This window comes from Brassica oleracea, chromosome C5, assembly GCF_000695525.1.
Source record: "Brassica oleracea var. oleracea cultivar TO1000 chromosome C5, BOL, whole genome shotgun sequence".
NCBI lineage: Eukaryota > Viridiplantae > Streptophyta > Magnoliopsida > Brassicales > Brassicaceae > Brassica > Brassica oleracea.
Window position 1 is genome coordinate 41,423,113 of NC_027752.1, and position 18,093 is coordinate 41,441,205.

At 35.0% G+C, this 18,093-nt stretch overlaps 2 protein-coding genes across 2 annotated transcripts; one reads left to right on the plus strand and one right to left on the minus strand.

The window, feature by feature from the left end:
• The first annotated feature begins 5,880 nt into the window (after window positions 1-5,880).
• LOC106292638 (probable BOI-related E3 ubiquitin-protein ligase 3) lies at window positions 5,881-7,344 on the plus strand. Its single transcript, XM_013728263.1, has 3 exons — window positions 5,881-6,093; window positions 6,180-6,594; window positions 6,679-7,344. The coding sequence occupies exons 1-3, from the start codon at window positions 6,044-6,046 to the stop codon at window positions 7,225-7,227; spliced, it is 1,014 nt and encodes a 337-aa protein (XP_013583717.1). The 5' UTR covers window positions 5,881-6,043; the 3' UTR covers window positions 7,228-7,344.
• Window positions 7,345-14,087: 6,743 nt separating this feature from the next.
• Window positions 14,088-17,356, minus strand: LOC106294125 (transcription factor JUNGBRUNNEN 1-like). The gene is made up of 3 exons (XM_013729728.1): window positions 17,140-17,356; window positions 14,624-14,937; window positions 14,088-14,477 (listed from the first exon to the last, which is right to left on the minus strand). The coding sequence occupies exons 1-3, from the start codon at window positions 17,354-17,356 to the stop codon at window positions 14,088-14,090; spliced, it is 921 nt and encodes a 306-aa protein (XP_013585182.1).
• Window positions 17,357-18,093: the final 737 nt, after the last annotated feature.

Below are 18,093 nucleotides of genomic sequence, written 5' to 3' on the forward strand. Positions count from 1 at the left end.
CATCTACCTTCCTGTCAACATTTTTATTATTATTTTGGTTGTACCAATTATATAATTTATGTGCATTACATTTCTGACAGTGTAGTTTCGTTATATCACATCTACTCATACTACAAAACAATTAGATTTTTCAAAGATGTTTGACATGAATGCATGGAGAAATTTGGTCAATGGAATTGGATGGAGAAGAAGAAAAGCCATTCATTTTTCTGCCGACCTCTTTTTTCTCTCTACACATTTTCATGCACTCTCATAAAGTCGACAGTGAATTTACGTCTCCTCCTCTCACATTTTCTAGATTGATTTTGAATTTATTTATGCCTTTAAAAAATATATATATATATATGTATCCATGTTATATTCATTTGGAAAAGAGAGACCTATTAATTTCACTCGTTTCTGGATTTTTTTATGTGTAGTGGGTTGGACGGTGAGGTGATGATTCCCCTATCTTTACCCAAATGTTTTTTTTTTATTTCATCAACTAGTTAATCAATCTTGGCACAGCTAATTAGCAGGTTGATTAAATAATTTAAATATGACATGTTTAGTCAAATTTGAGCTATAGACATGGGACAAAACGTTTTATAATCTAACATGGGAAACTGAGAATCAGCAGTTGTGGCATCTGATTCCAAAATCAAACGTTAACGTGCGGATGGGTCATAAGGATTAGGTGAAAGAGTGAGTGATGATAATTGAGGGATTTCTTTTATTATGATTATATGTGAGGCCTCGATAATTACGGCCCCGTCTCGATCTACAAATTGCCTTGGATCCACGTAACGTGTGTTAAAGACTTGAAAACTCGTTGATATCTTCTACTCAATTATCACTTTATCAGGTAGATTGGGTAGGTCCACATGGGTGCATGAAATCGAGTGTAACGCTCAAAATCAAATCGTGGAATATATAATTGTTGCAAGGAGTGGAAATGAAGGTTCTAGGTGTGTTTCCTATGGAAGTAAGATGTTGGTATTGGGATCTATTCACCTATATATCCACCTTCTTTCCTGAGGTAGCGGTAGCTACAATAACGCAAGTAACCTATTGACTCTGAAAAGATATAAGAGACACTGTTTTCTTGAATTCGTTGAGATCCACATTTCTACCGAAAACAAGGTTGAGAATACTATTCTCGCTTAACAAAAGCTATTCATAAAATATCAATATCATTAATCTAAATACAAACTTAAACATAGACGGCTATATCTAAAAAAAATCATAGAAATCCTAAAACAATAAAAGTAAATTATCTTATTAATAAATAAACTAGATAATAATATTGAGAATATTTTCACCAAACCCCCCACCCCCATTAAATAACTTAATAATCGCTATTAGTTCTTATAACAATTTTATTTTTTAACAAAAACGATATCAAATATATTAATTGGTGGTTGTCAAGTTATATGGGTTTGTTTGTAGAGGAGGTTTGAACGGGTCTTTCATTCTAACTAACATGCACATATTTCATATTTGCAAACTAATTTGAGGTTACCGCCACAAAACAACGATGGATTAAACTACATTTGCAGAAGTATACTTGATAGCGGAAACCTATAATCTTGAGAAATGAATCCGTTTTTCATACTGTTAAAATAAAATAAAAGACAAGTGAAATTATTTTTCTTGATGGGGGTCGTAGAAAAAGTGGAAACACATAATTGAAGTTTATGGACTATAATGATACTTTGCTCCACTTTTTGGTAGTGCATGTGATGCCATCTCGAGCCGTATCCAATTCCTTGCTCAACAAACTTTTCCGATGCATTGCTTTCACATATTTTGTGTTTATCGATATCTATAAGCATGAAATATATATGGGATGTGCATATTCTTCTTTTATATGTTTATATACATGTTACTTACACAACTAGACATATGTTTATACCTCTGTGTATGACATATATGACGAGGTCTATCATATATGGTAGAGTACCTTACGAACGCGACAAAATATATTATGCATGTAATGTAGGGATGATGAAAGCGATATTCCCTCAAAAAGGAATAATAAAGTTTGTAACGTATAGAAAATTAGATGTGGGTTTATGTGTGTGTGACATTGAGATTCTCATTATAGTTAGTGGTTGAGATGATGCGTGGAAACTAATTGATCAACGACTTCTTAAACTCAACTAAAGAAAATAAAAGGGAAGGAAGTACTTTTATCATGTTTTTGCCCTGAAAAGCAGGGAAGCCAGAACCACTGACCTACATTTATATTCTTATTTTTACGTTTATTTTCTTGCGAACATGAATTACAACTTTTTTTTTTTTTTTTTTTTTTTAATTCCAATTTTTTTTTTTTTTTTTTTTTTTTTTTTTGAAACATACCATTCAACATTTATTTAATGATTTTTTCACTACAAACCCCATGGTAAAGTAATTGAATCATGGTAAACCTCAGATATGGGCAGAAGTACATTTGTAGAAATTATGGTTACTCTAGAAAGTGTGTGTGCATTATTTTTTTCATAGAAAGAAAATAAAACTTAAACCAATGTAATTTCGTTCCTCTCAATAATAAACAATGTAGGGTTTTAAAACGAAAAAAGGAACTTTATTAAACTGAAAAACTGAGATGATGAGCATATTGTTACCATGTACTTTACAAACTAAAATAGTCCCAACGTAAGACTCATTCAAATTATCTTCTTATATTATCTAAAGGATATGCAACTTTTATAGTTTAGTCCTATTCGAATATCTCTTTAACAAGCAATATATTTTGAAACGAGCATCTACTTTTGTTATTAGGCAACCTGTAACTTTTTCTATTTTTTAAATATTGTGTTGTCAGCCATAAAAAAATGAAAAAATAGTTGTACGATCATACGATGTCAGGTCGACCCAAATGCCTGATACGATAAATAAATTGATAATATAATGCTAGAGATATTTGAACAAAAAATAATGGTAGAGATAATGTTCTGAAAAGCAGATGATGCAGCAGGCATGCCAATCTTAGTGCGTTTGCTTGCTAGCCTCGTGATTCTATGCCTCTCTTCATGCTCTAGCATTCCCAAGATAACTTAGTTTATCAGCTGGTGGCTTAAATTATAGAAATGATAGTGCCATAGTGTGTGTAAACAAATATAGTTTAATCATAAACTGTAATAGTCCAACTCGACATTAGTTTACTTCTATAGTGATTACATCTGGTCACCAAAAAAGGTGTCCACCCGCACTAAAAAAAAAAAAAACTGTAGATTCGTATATATGAAAAAACTATGGAAAAGATGAACTCCTTGTAAAGTTATTAAATTCATATGGAAAGTACACCTTGTGAGCATCTATTCCAGATTGTCTATTTGATTGAACACAATGATTTATCCCATAGTTTTTCTTGGAATTTTTGCATAGGTTGATTTCATATAACAAACTAAACACAAAATGCTAATAAGAAAAAAAAATTACGACTGAATAATAAAAGGTATGCTGGTCTAATTAAACAACTAAACCATATGAAAACGATATATATTGTTAGTAAAAATCATATAAGCGTTGACATGCGATGAAAGCTTTGCTATTATAACAAAATGTATACTATATGTTTTAAAAAAAAATGCATACTATACTATACTATTACGTAAAAGTATTTTGTTTTTGTTGGTCAAAACGTATTGGAGTATCAATGTATCATTTTAACTAATCAATTATGTTTAGACGACGAAGTCGTATGTTGGTAGAAAAAATGAAGTCAAATAACTTAAACCAAATATTTATTGAGAGATATACCCATTTCATTCTCTACCTAGAGTAGGTGCAATACAACGCAGACAACATCTCATTGATGCAAAGACATTCATAAAACAATTCTGGACAAAAAAGATGTTGACAAAAGAAGTTTTGAACTTAAATAAAAACGTCAGCAAAGAAAACAAATTATTAGGGATGGTGAGTATACGCCAAACTCATAATAAGAGATTAAGAGATTAATGAGTTTTTCAATTAATGTGGCAGTCACACTAGCCGTAATATCGAAGAGAGGTTTGGGACACCAGGCGCGACTTTAGGTTAACAGACGTGGCAACCAGAACCATGAAAGTAACATACAAAACATAATTAAGTAATTTAAAGAAAAAACAAAATCATAAACAGAGGTAAAGAAGCAGCGGTGGATACACCGCACCTTTCTCAACGGCTGCACTATATTTTCTTATTTTCATTCTTTTTTGTTTTTATTTTTTTCCATCTATAATATATTAAAAAAGCAGAAGCCCAAAGAAACTATACAAGAGGGCCCAAACCATATAAGCCCAAAAGCAAACGAGCCAAACAAAAGACAAAACCCTAAAACATGGCCTCCGGTCCAAACTACCAAATCGGATAACCCGACGAAAACATGTCTTAAGACACGCGTGTTGTTTTAACCGAAAGAGGAGAACACGTGTCATCATCTCAACAACAAGGAAAGACACGCGTCGCCCGAACAGCAGACCGTCACCGATCGTGATCTAAACCGCGAGGTTACCACCGGCGAAGACAAAAAGTGACCACAAAATTCCCCGGAACACGCAGGAATCACCACAACACCAGAATCAACCGGGACCATAACCAGGACCACCAAAACCACTTACAACGACTGTATTGGATGATAAATGGATTCAGTTTCTTCAATCGTACACGTTGGAGAGAATCAATCGAAAGAATCGAGATCTCATCCAAGCTCAGGCCCCCATCTCCATAACGAACCCTTCACACACCTCGAGCACTCCCGAGGAAACCAAACGAACCACCCAATCTTAGCACTCCCGGTGATCACCGTCGAAGACGATCGCAACGCCATCAAAGTTTCTTCACCAGATACAAACGCTGGATAGTTCCGCCGAAGGAAGCGCGAACCACCAGAAGCAAAGCCGGCTACACGCCGTCGAGAAGACTGCCGTGTACCAGAATCGGTAATCGTAACACGTTGAGGGAACCACCGTGACTCTCATTTCTCAAAAAATCCCCGAGAGAGAAGAGAGAGAAAGTCCACCATCCCCTTAATTGTTGATAGCTCATTCTTTTTTGTTTAAATCAAAGTTTTCTGGTTACACTAAAATTAATATAAATAAAGAACAATGCCAAGCTGACAAAAAAAAAAGAATAATGCCAAGCTGGCACTTCACACGTGCCCATGCGACCCTCGTATCCAGGCAACACCATCACACGTGGACCAAAGGTCCCACACCTTAACATTTTGTCTTCTTTGACATGTGGCATCGTCAGTGACCGTCTGTTATCTAGTCCTCTGCTTCATTTACGGATTCGCCTCGTTGGAATCTAAGGCTCCGAATAGTGACTGCGGTTTGAGCGGTGCGGGACAAGCGGTTCAATTGCGGTATGGTTTTAACAGTTATAAAAATATATAGATATATAGTATATGTAGAGATTTTTGTTACTGTTAACTGCGGAGCGGAACGGGACGATGGTCACCATTCGAAGCCTAATAATGGGCTTGTCCGAGTCTGCCCTAACGGATAAGGCACTCCTCATTTATTTTTGTATTTTCTGTTTATAAGTTATTGATTCAAAAATTTCTGAGCCTTTCAAACTCATACATGCAAAGCAATTAATAACGAATTTATTTATATACAAAGAAAGTAAAATAGGAAGTTTAAAGTAAAAGAGGCAGATATAGATATTATGATTTGACCGTAACATCTGTCGTAGTCAAAAGTGTTTTTTTTTTGTCATGAAGAACCGCTGAAAAAGGCAACTTATTTAATGGTTACTGGTCAGCAGGATAACCGAAGAATCCTCATGATTAATGTTTTTAATTATTAAAAATACTTTCTAGAAAACAACAAAATTAAGAAAATTATTAATAAAAAAACACATTACATTTTCCTCTCTGTTCTCTATAAATTGGCAGACAAGGGTGGTGTTGGGGTCTGCTTTGATATTTGTTTTTTAGTTTTCCCTCTCTACAAAACCGTAATTAAAAACCCCACAACCTCTCCATCTTTCGTTGCATTCACGTTTCAACAGGCTTCCTTCTATATCGCCCATTTAATAGCTTTGAACCAGTTTCTCAAGTACAAAAACGTCGATGGCCGTTGAAGCTCACCATTTAAATCATCTATATTCTTCTAATAACAGGTATTATATCATTTTTCATTCTCTCTTGTGTTCTTCTCTCTCTGTTTTTTCAAAAATCTTAACGTTACGAGTGGTTTTGATTTCAGAGAAAGGATGAATCCCGTTGAAGCCAACGGTTTAGTCTATAACACCCAGATGAGATATAACACTGTTCAAGCGACGACCATGCCGTTTAACCCCGCCATGGAATGTCAAACTTCTCTGTTGAATCCAATTTACAACGTCTCACCGTTTGATTGCCTGGTTCAACAGTCCATGAAACCGATGATCCATTCCGTTGAGAGTTCCTTGACATTCAACAGCGAGACTAATGGCAACGTCGGTTATCTTTGTCCTGTTTCTTCGTCGTCTATGCGAAAACGCCCTAGAGAAGAATCAGCAGTTGTTAATCATATGCCAAGCCAGAAACGTTGCACTGATCCTCTCATGTTCCTCGGACAAGACTTGTCTTCTAACGTCCAACATCACAACTTCGATATCGACCGTTTGATCTCTCATCATGTAAGTGTTTTCTCATTAAATTTAACAAAACTTATTTTTTTTCTGGTTCACATCGGTTGATAGTTTTCGACAATATTTTATCAGGTTGAGATAATGAGAATGGAGATTGAAGAAAAGAGAAAAGCGCAAGGTAGGAAGATAATGGAAGCCATTGAACAAGGGTTGGTGAAGACACTGAGAGCCAAAGACGAAGAGATCAATCACATAGGGAAACTAAACCTCTTTCTTGAGGAGAAGGTTAGGTCTCTCTGCGTTGAGAATCAGATATGGCGTGACATGGCACAGTCTAATGAAGCCACCGTGAACTCCCTACGTTCAAACTTGCAACAAGTCCTCGCAGCTGTGGAACGTAACAAGTGGGAGGAGCCCACGGCGGCTGATGACGCGCAGTCTTGTTGTGGAAGCAACGACGAGGGTGATAGTGACGAGCGGTGGAGGTTAGCAGGAGAGGCTAAAAGCGTGCGTACGATAACAAGCACGATGTGTAGAGGGTGTGGGAAAGGAGAAGCAAGTGTGTTACTGTTGCCGTGTAGACACATGTGTTTATGCACTGTGTGTGGATCTTCGGTTAACACTTGTCCAGTCTGTAAATCTCCAAAGAATGCTAGTCTCCATGTTAATCTTTCCTCGTGAAACTTACCATACTAGTAAATTGTAAATGTTCTAAAAATAGTAAATAGTTGAAACAGTCTCTACAATCAATCTTTGGTTTAAAAACTATTATTTCTTTAATTTTTTTCTCTCTTTGGATGATATTGATGATGATGGACACACGAATCTTTGACATATATGTCAGTTCTTAAAATTTGTTGAGGTTCACGAGGGTCCTCTCTTGCTTAAAATCGTGGGTTAGGATTAATACCCACTTTCAATGTCATTTCCCATCTTTTGTGTGAAGTATGCACAAAAAAAAGGTAAGAGCATGATTATTGGAGGGTTCTCAAATTGGAGTTCTTACTGGAATATAAAAATCTGTCTCTTAACTTTTAATTAAAAAAGTTAAGAACCGGTTCTTAAAACTCTTATTTAAGAATCGGTTCTTAGCTTTTCTAGTTAAAAATTAAGAAACGGATTCTTATATTCCGATAAGAACCCTACTTTAAGAACCCCGCAATAATATATGCTCTAAGCATTGTGGTTCAACTACTTGTCTTTATCAATATATCAACGTCACTTCTAACAAGATGGGGTTTCACTAGCTTATACTTTTGTTGATACGTTATTATCTTTTGTTTTTTTCTAGAAATTATATATTCGATGCCAAAAAGAAAGAAAAGGAAAGAAAGTGGTCGAAGTCGTGGGTTATGCGTGACAGACCATTAAACCTAAAGCAAAATGAAAAGGCCATTTCAACTTTTCCTCTATACCCGAGAGAGAACTTATGCTAAAAAGACTTTATTCTAAGCGTGAGATAGAATATAAACGAAGTTCAATATAAACATAGGTATGGGACTAGCCGTTAGTAAATCGCATTGAAATGGCGCATGGGACAACAACAGTGCGCGGTAAATGGCAAACTGACGTGGAGAACGCGCGCGCAAATGTCGCTGTGACAAAGAGTGGGTCCAATTCCAAATGTACGTAGTTTTCAAAATTACACCTATCTCGGTTTTTTTTGTCCTCTATTTCTGGAGAGTAAAATAAAAGGTAAAATTGTAAAATAGTAAAAGGTAAGAGAGAGTCCACCACAATCTCGTCGTGCGGTTTTGTCTGTTCCTCTTCTTCCGGCGTTAATACCTCCCAAAACGGGTTCAGTTTACCAAATTATTTTAAAAGATGTGATATTACATCAAGTACGTAATAAAAGCATACTTTCTTCTTGGACCAAAATATTCGAAATACTCCATGTAAGGAAAGCAAGACGTATATATTTTAACCTTTTGGATGTTTAGATTCGCACGGTGGCGAAAATCTGAAATATTAATAAGATATGGTTAATTAAGGTTTATATTTGAACATAGGTAAACGTTTTGAAAAGCACATGAACTGGTAGATTGGCTTGGGGAGGAACTAGATAATCGATACGCGTTAAGAACACGCATGTGTTGTCCCTTTCTTATCAAGGAAACGCAAATTATAATTTTATATACAAGTGTATATTTGACTGCCTCCATTCCACCCAACACCATCACCACAGCCCATTCGTATTTAAATAGTTTTTCTTGGTTATAAAATACTGTATTGTATTGCAAAAATAAAATAAAATACTTTATTGCAATGTCAATATGTTTGGTTAAGTCATTCAATGCTGTATTTATATGCTATCATGCAATCAACCACGGCCTCTTTAAGTAACATGATAAGGATTATGAACTCGTAGGAAGTTTGACTGGGAATAAATATTTAACTTTATTTTTAAATGTAACGTTACAAAGTTAATACGCTCCTAAAATGTATAGGATGGAAAAAAGTAGAGCGAGGCTTCGAAGAACGAGGGACCGTTTCTGAAGCATGTGAAAATGTAGCTAGTTCACGTTCTCTCATAACGCCAACTTTTAAAGTAGAGATTATTAAGGTTTGTCTTCTTACATCTTTTTGAATGCAGAGTTGTTGATATATAAAAACAAATGTTGTTAAACAAAATCAAATGGTGAAACATTTATATCAACAGAAAGCGATCGTATGAAATTTACCGCTAGGATAGCACTGTATCATTGATTATACAAGAGTATATAATTTCTGCCAGACTTTGGTCTATAAAAATATTTAAAAGATGTTTGAATTAACTATTACTATTCTATTATTAAGTAATACAGTACGTAATAAATAAAAATGATATTATCTAAAATTAGATAGTGTTATATCTATTTTTCAGTTAAATTGTAAATTCTTCAATTGTACTACTGATAAGAATCTAGTTGAAAACTGAAGGACAAATGGTGAAAGGACACTGTCGGTAGAAAAAGAAGCTATTTAATTTAGGGAACAAATCTTAAAAGTGGAGTCCACAAGGAAAAAGAGATAAGAAAAACTCGGCATTTAAATCTCTTTAAAACATTACAAAAACGCATCTATATCGCACCGCCGGGCCCACGTCTTCTTTTCCTATATTAATATTATTTCATTAAAAATAAGATTTGGGCCGTTTCTGGGCCCACTTTGGGGACCGTTCTGGGCCCACTTTGGGGACCGTTTCTTCTTTATTTCCCCTTCTTCAACACGTGAAGTTGATTCCACACTTGGAACTTTCCTCGACTTGAATTTTAAATATCAAACAAAACTCCCCATCTTACACGTTATTGTATTTTAATTCATCAGTTAACCTAATTTTTATGTATATAATACAGACAAATAACGTAGGCTTCCAGGTGACTTGCTGATGTGTTAGCATTTCAAGCAAAAATATATCATACAGATGACAAAGTTACTTGACTCTATAAATTAATTATTATAATAATTGTGTTTGGAACCAACTTTCACCATTTTAATATTTTAACTATTATCAACTGTGGAAATGAACATAGTGGCGATATCGACATGAAAGAGGTTAACCTTCTATGCCGTGTGTTGTGTGAGTCACCTGCACCATATGATATACTCACAATGAACAATATTTTTTCTCTCTTCCTTTCTCAAATGAGCTTTCACCAAAGTCAATACAATACAATGTCTGGTGATACATTACACACTCCAATCAAAATAGTAAATAGTATCAAAAGAAAATTAGTTAGATTTTCGAGTGGGGCACAAAGTAAAATTATTCCAAAATAAAATTATTCATTTTTGGAATAACTCATTCTTTTGTTGTTTTTGTCAATGGAAATGATCTAAAGTCATCTTTAACTTCCACTGTGCTCAGTAGTTTGATGAAATGAATATGATTCACCTTTCAATATATATAAGGAATAATATATTTCACAACTTGTAAAAAAGAAGTCCATGGCAAAGATGACATTAGAAAAGTTATACGAATTAATGTCATCATCATTTCGAATTTGATTGATTTGTGGGTCGGTTTTTATTTGTTCTGTAGCCTAACCTCTAACATTCAACGTCCCTACTTTATTAGTTTATATAAAATATGAACATATATCAAATATGCTTTTGGACAAAAAAACTTGGATGAGACCTCACATTCATAAATGGTGTACCATGTCAACCATGGACCGACGATGATATCGATGGCCTGAGTTCTTTATCTTTTATTCTTTGTCACAACTCTTGAGCAAATATTCTACCTTCCATACCAAAGTGGAATCCAACTTTCTGTTTCTATCAAAGTCGTCCATAGTCTCTCTGACGCAATTAAGAAAGTAGCTTATTGTGATTAAGATGTTGATCGTTTATCTCAGTTGAAATTTGTTGCACTTGCCATATATGTGATTGTGTATTTTACATTTTTACATAAGTATGAATCGAATTGGGTTTTATCAAAGATAAAGGTCCAAGAGATATTAATCAAATTCAGAAAGAAGCATACATGTTGTAAGACTTTAAACAGTGAAACAAAAGTAAACGTTTAGTGAAACATTATTAGGAGAGGTGACTAAAGATATTAAAAATGGGTGCAGAATCCTCATCTGTAAACTATATCGTTCCGTATTCTGTGGTGTGTGACTTTATTTTGATATATAATATGATATCGTTCGTACCAATTTGCTAAAGCCAACCACATGATAGGTAATTCTTAATAGTTCCTCTTCGTCAGGTCTTGGATCTATCAAATAATAGCAATCATAAACATTGTAGTGATAGATCTAACTGTGCATTTGATTGGACAACAGAAGATGAAGTTAGAAAAGATGTGAGAATATTTCAAAGGGTTTAAAAAGGAGTAGCCTGTACCACGATCGTCCACTTGGCCTAATCCTCTTTTTGTTTGTTCTAATTTAATGATGGGAAAAATTAAATTAGTGCCTATGCAACTATCGTCCTCTCACCCACTAAATGGTACAAAATATCAAAACACCATGTGGTTTAGATGAGAAATATAATTAGAAGTTTATGTTTCTATCCGCGACAAAAACAATATATGGTTAAGACATGACGTTGATATATCTGATAGGAACAAGACATGGACATTTACGGGTAGAGAGTGTACTTTCGTATGGATGAAAAAAAGTGATGAAATACTTAGGTTATTGTCCACATTAGGAACCAACCACTCATGGTAATTTAAAATCTAACTATTAATATCATGTATAGTTCTTTGGTGGGAGCAAACAATAAATATCAACATCGATATATTACAAAAAAAGAGAGCTTATAATTCAAACAATTATTGTAACCTTGTTTTGTAACCATGCAAAATTTCAAAACAAGAGTAAAGCAATGCAATGATAGTAAGAATAAATTCACAAGATAGGGAATATGATAAAGCTACGAAAAAGTGAAAGAAAAACCAAGATGTGCGTCGGCTACTTTGTCAAAGGGAGACAAAAAGTAAAAGACAGACTTAAAAGTCTAAGATGGCACACTAGATTAAACGATAATAAGAAATCATAGATATCCTAAACACATGGAATATTCTTCTATTTGTTTACTAAGACAACCACGAAGATCAGTAGATCACTCTTGATTATGATGATTTAAGATCCCAATAGGAGTCTAGTTTTATATTTTATTGTTGCCAAAGTTACATGATAATGATGATGATTAATAGTGGTGCAAGTAAGGAAGATGAATGATGTGAAGTGATGGATGAACGGTGTCCTTAGTGTCCAGCAGGCCAAGACAACAACACAACACGATTACTTAAATGAATCAAGAAAGCAATACATGGACCCCATTCACAACAAAAATGGACCATAAAGATTGAGTCCCTACGAAATCAAGATGCCTAAGTTGGATGATTGGGACACACTTTATTTCATCCGTAGGATCCAATCAATCGTATATATTGTGCACCACTATAATATTAACATTTTACAGGTGAGTGGAAAATTAGTGCTTCTAGCAAGGTAATGTGATATACTTTCAAATTTAGTAACATGTATTTCGCATAGTTTTGTCCAGTGTCACATGTCTCTGTTACCTTCCACTACGTATAAGGAGGCGATGCCATGTTCTAGTTTACAGCAAAAAAGTTTGGTTTGGGTACATGGGTCGTAAGAAGAAGAGGAAATGGGGTACTCAAACATACCAACAAGTCCTATATGACTATATCTCAATAGTTTAAGTCCGCTTTTGCTTTGGACTCGCATCATTTAGAAGGTTTTGCCTTTGGGTTTTAAAATCCTTTCTGATATGGCCTTCTGTAACATGGGCTCGGCTACATTTCCTCGTTACTTAATTTAACGCAAAAAAACAAAACTATTGGTTTGTTACCAAGAACAAAATACATGCAAATACTAGGTCGTAGGAAAATGGAGAATAATAATAAATCCGCACCTTGCGCGGAATCAACATTATATATATATATATATATTATTTTATGTATTAAATATTTTTACATATTATGAAATAATAAGTATATATTAAATAATTAAAAATCAGTAACTATTAAATATATAATTAAATTGGTGCGAACATATAAATTAATTTTATTAATCTAAAAAATATTTTTTTTTTATATTTGATAGGATATGTTATTAAATTTAAATGATACTAACATAGATAATATATTTTAGTATATTTTTAATATTAATGTCTATTAAATGATGATTTCTACTCGTATAGTTTTTTTGATCATTTGTATCTTTTATAGAAAAAAATTTAAATTACTGATAACAAATTTTTTATTGTGGGATTAATAATTTTAGTAATTTATAATTTTTTTAAAAAATATGTTGTCAATGATCGTTCAAAACTTTTATCAAAAAAATTGTTCAAAGTAAATTTTGAAACTAATATAGTTTAATATATATATATTAATCTTAATAATTAATTAAATTAGACTTTTTACTTATATAATTTTTGTAATCATTTGTATTTTGTCATTACAAAAATTTTAAACCGTGGATCATAAAATTTGAATGTGAGACTTTTAACAGTTTTAGTAATTTATAGTCGTTTGTAAAAATTCAAAATATAACATATACATAAAAATCTAAAATTTTATTATATGGTTATTGTGGTTTTTTAATTTATTTAATAGCTTAAAATTGAACAAATATGATAGAAGATATATTATTTTTTATCAAATCTTTTTATTCAAAATCATTAATTGCCGTATATACTTTAGCCACATTAGGCAATTTTGTAAATTTTATTTAAGGAAATAATAAAGTAAATTTATGATGAATTTATTGTTAGTTTAATAAAAAAACTTATTATATAATTAGATGGACCAACATATTTCTCTAATGATTCTAAGAATCATTTTAGTGATGACATGTGGCTACAAAAAGAAGTTGTAATGCTTCTCAAATAATATATAGGGGATAGTGTATGGATATATATATATATATATATTATCTATATTATCAGGTACATTCATATACCCAACAAGAGATCCATACACATGTATATATATAATTGTTAGAGTATTTCCCTTGCAACAAGGTCCAAGTACTATATAATGTATAGTAATCAATTAGTAAAAGGACATCTAACTAATAAGAGGAAGGGCCAAAAGCAAACTCCACAACCGAGCGAAGCTCGTCCCAGTTCTCGTAGTTTACATCGTCCATGTTATTATCGTTTGAGATATGTGGAACTGTGTTATCCACTTGTGTGCTACTAGTGTACTCCATGGGAATGGGCTGGTGTGGATGAGGCGTTTGGTGAAGCTGGAAAACGTTCCTCTCATTATTCTCTTTGCTTTCCATGACGTTGATCTTGTTGGTACTACTCTCATTGTCACCAAAACTGATATAAGCTGCTTCGCGATTATTAGATTGTTGTGGCTTCACGCGTTCCCAACTTGCTAATTCTTTCGAGTCCGGAGTGTATTTTCTACTAGACGCATTCCTCTTGAATATCCGACACAATGTCCACACTTCCTGCAAAATTATATCATATGAATCAAATCATGAACATTTTTTAGATTCTACACCGAAGCTCATGAATATTTGTTTGCTTAAAACGTGTAGCCAACCATAATAGATGTAACCATGAATTCATGATGATTGAGTAGGTTAAAACTTACAGCATGTAGCAAGGAAGACGGAGTAGGGCTACGGTGGGTGGAGCCACCAGGGATAGTGTCATTGGCTGTGGGGAGGCGAAACTCGTGCATCATCCAATCTGTCTTGCTTCCTTTCCCGGCGCTTCCGATGTAATAAACCAGTGTCTTCTTTAGACCGATCACGGCTTTGCTGGGGCCATCGGAGTAGATAGGTTTGTCTATTCCCGTGGCTTTCCAGAAACCGGAACCAGTCACTCGGTTTGGTCTTATGCTATTTCTGTACTTCCTTCCTCTCTTGCAGAAGAAGTAGCTCTCCTTCTCCGTATGCGTCGAGCCTTCAAACCAAACACACCTTTGATCAGTAGCCAGCCCGTACGTGACATAAGCCACATCTATTAGGGCACGTAAATTATATTTCAAAAAATTCCATTGTGTATTTTCATTGTTTATTACTTCTTCTGTATGAATATATATTCTTATGTACGAAGAAGCCAAAAGGTCTCGTACTAATTAGAGTTAGACATTTCTTTATATATTAGATACTTCTTGTCTAATTCTCCAATGTGGGACTTAGTTTGGTATCTCACATTCCCCCCTTCAAACTAAGGACCACACTCATCTCGTGTATTTTTTCTTTTTTTAGCGAATCATCTTGGCACCACCTTGTACCAGTAATCGCAGGGTTTCCTCTGAGAATGTTTGTCCCACAACAGCTATGTTCAATCTAGGATGCACCGATAGAGGAGGAGAGGTTGCCTCAGCTATGTTCAATCTAGGATGCACCGATAGAGGAGGAGAGGTTGCCTCAGCTATGTTCACAAACTAGATTGAGCTCATCTGAGGCTAACTCTCCTCCTCTATCGGTGCATCCTAGATTGAACATAGCTGAGGCAACCTCTCCTCCTCTATCGGAGGATCCTAGATTGAACATAACTGAGGCAACTTTTACTATGTTTCGGTCGTTTGCTTATAGCTAGTGTGTTAACTTTACGACACAAGCATGCATGAAATATCTAGATGCCTCTGGTTGAGAAGATCAGGAAGCGCATGAAGTCTTGGACCGAAAGGTTTCTCTCCCATGCTGGTCGATTGCAACTCATCAACTCCGTCATTACCAGTATGGCCAACTTCTGGATGCAAGCTTTCACCCTGCCTAGTAGTTGTCTGAAGGAGATCGAGAGCCTCTGTTCGGCTTTTCTTTGGTCAGGTCCGGAACTCAAAACATCAAAAGCAAAAGTCTGTTGGAAGGATTTATGTTTGCCAAAAAGTGAAGGAGGATTGAGAATAAGGACACTGAAGGAAATGAACACAGTCTTCTGCTTGAAGCTAATATTGCGCATCTCCTCTGAAAAATCTTCGTTATGAGTCCGTTGGATTCATTGCTATCTCATCGGGAAGGGATCCTTTTGGCCAGTTAGTAATACTATAACCTCTGGCTCATGGGTTTGTAGAAAACTCCTCAAGCATCGAGAACTTGCAACACAGTTCCTTCGGATGGAAGTTGGGAATGGGAAACATACCTCCTTCTGGTATGATGTCTGGTCCAAGCTCGGTTGCCTCAAAGTTGCTCTTGGTAATCGCGGTCTGATTGACTTAGGCATTGGTGATAATGCCTTAGTGTCTGATGTTCTTGGTAGACAGCGAAGAAGGAGAAGGCACAAAGTGAGTATTTTAAATGAGGTGGAGAATGAAATAGTCTTTTCGGTTAGCAGCGAATCAGGGTGACGATATTGCTCTGTGGAAGCAAGAGGAAGGCAGATTTGTAAATAAATTTTATGCAAAAAAAACTTGGGAACAGATTCACCACAGTCGCCAAGCTTGCAACTGGAGAAATGGCATCTGGTTCACCCATTCAACTCCAAAGTTCTCCTTCCTGGTCTGGATAGGTGCGCTCAACAGACTGCAAACTGGAGACAAAATGCGGCTTTGGCACACTGGGATAAACGCGACCTGCATTCTGTGTAATGCAGCTGAAGAAACCCGTGAACATCTCTTCTTTGGCTGCAGGTACACAAGATAGATCTGGAAGGCTCTTGCGGAGGGTTTGTTATAAAACAGATACACCACAGACCGGAGTCAACTCGTTGCGATCATCACTAGACTGGGGCTCACTCCTATTAAAAACTTCTTTGTCCGGTATGTTTTTCAAGCAGCTGTACACTCAATATGGAGAGAGCGCAACGCTCAGCGACATGGTGAACAAGAAAGAGAAGCTCAGTGTCTAGCAAAGCTTGTAGATAAAACTGTTAGGCTTTGGCTGCTTTCACTCCAAGGTAGAGGGAAAATGGAAGGAGGGTTTACAACATGGTTTGGGTCTAGAGTGGATCTTTAACTTAGGAATTTTGTTCTTAGTTTCATGAGTCTGATTCTTTGATTTATAAACAGTTGCACATGATGTAAATATGTTTTTGCATGAATAAATTTAACATTCATTCAAAAAAAAAAAAGAATATCTATTTTCTTTTTGTAATAAGAATAAACGCTAAACAGTTTGGAACACAAGTTACACGAACAAGTGATGAGTGAAAAAAACTTACGAGGAAGATCCCATGGATCGAATTTATAGATATCGATTTGACTGATGATCTCATCAATCTTGCTGGATTTCTTGAGTAGTACTTTTTTAGAGAGATAAAACCCTACAAGCTCCTTATCGGTCGGATGAAACCTAAACCCTGGAAGCTTTAACACTTGTTCCTCCTCTTCTTCTTGTTCTTCCCTTCTTTTGTCCCACGATCCCATCATCTCCTCCATGCCTTTGGTCTACTGTTTTCTCGTTTGGCTTTAAGGACTCGTACATTAGAATCTTCTAGAGATTATATAAAGAGATTCTGCATGGTGTGTATCCATTAAAATAATAAACCGATTCGGTCAAGTCATTCTTGTTGACTTATTGATCCATATCAATCAATGACCCGACTCATAAAAAGTCTTGCCGGCTTGAGATTTAGAATTAGTCTTTTTGCATCAATGCGTCTTGTATCTTCGTATATGTGGTCCCGATATGACGCTTTTACCCTTTGTTTACTGCAGAGGCTAAGGAGAGAGCTTAAGAACATGATTACTGGAGGTTCTTATAGCATAATTATTGGGATGTTATTAAGGTGACGTTCTTAGCAGAATATAAGAATTCGTCTCTTAATTTTTAACTAAAAAACCTAAAAACCGGCTCTTAAATAAGAGTTTTAAGAACCGGTTCTTAACTTTTTTAGTTAAAAGTTAAGAAACGGGTTCTTATATTCCGCTAAGAACCTCACCGTAAAAACCCCCGATAATCATGCTCTTAAAGTGGGGTTCTTAGCGGAATATAAGAACCTGTCTCTTAACTTTTAACTAAAAAAGTTAAGAACCGGCTCTTAAAACTCTATTTAAGAACCGGTTCTTAGCTTTTTTAGTTAAAAGTTAAGAGACGGGTTCTTGTATTCCGCTAAGAACTCCACCCTAAGAATACTCCAATAATCATGCTTCTTTTGACACCCTGACGATGATTA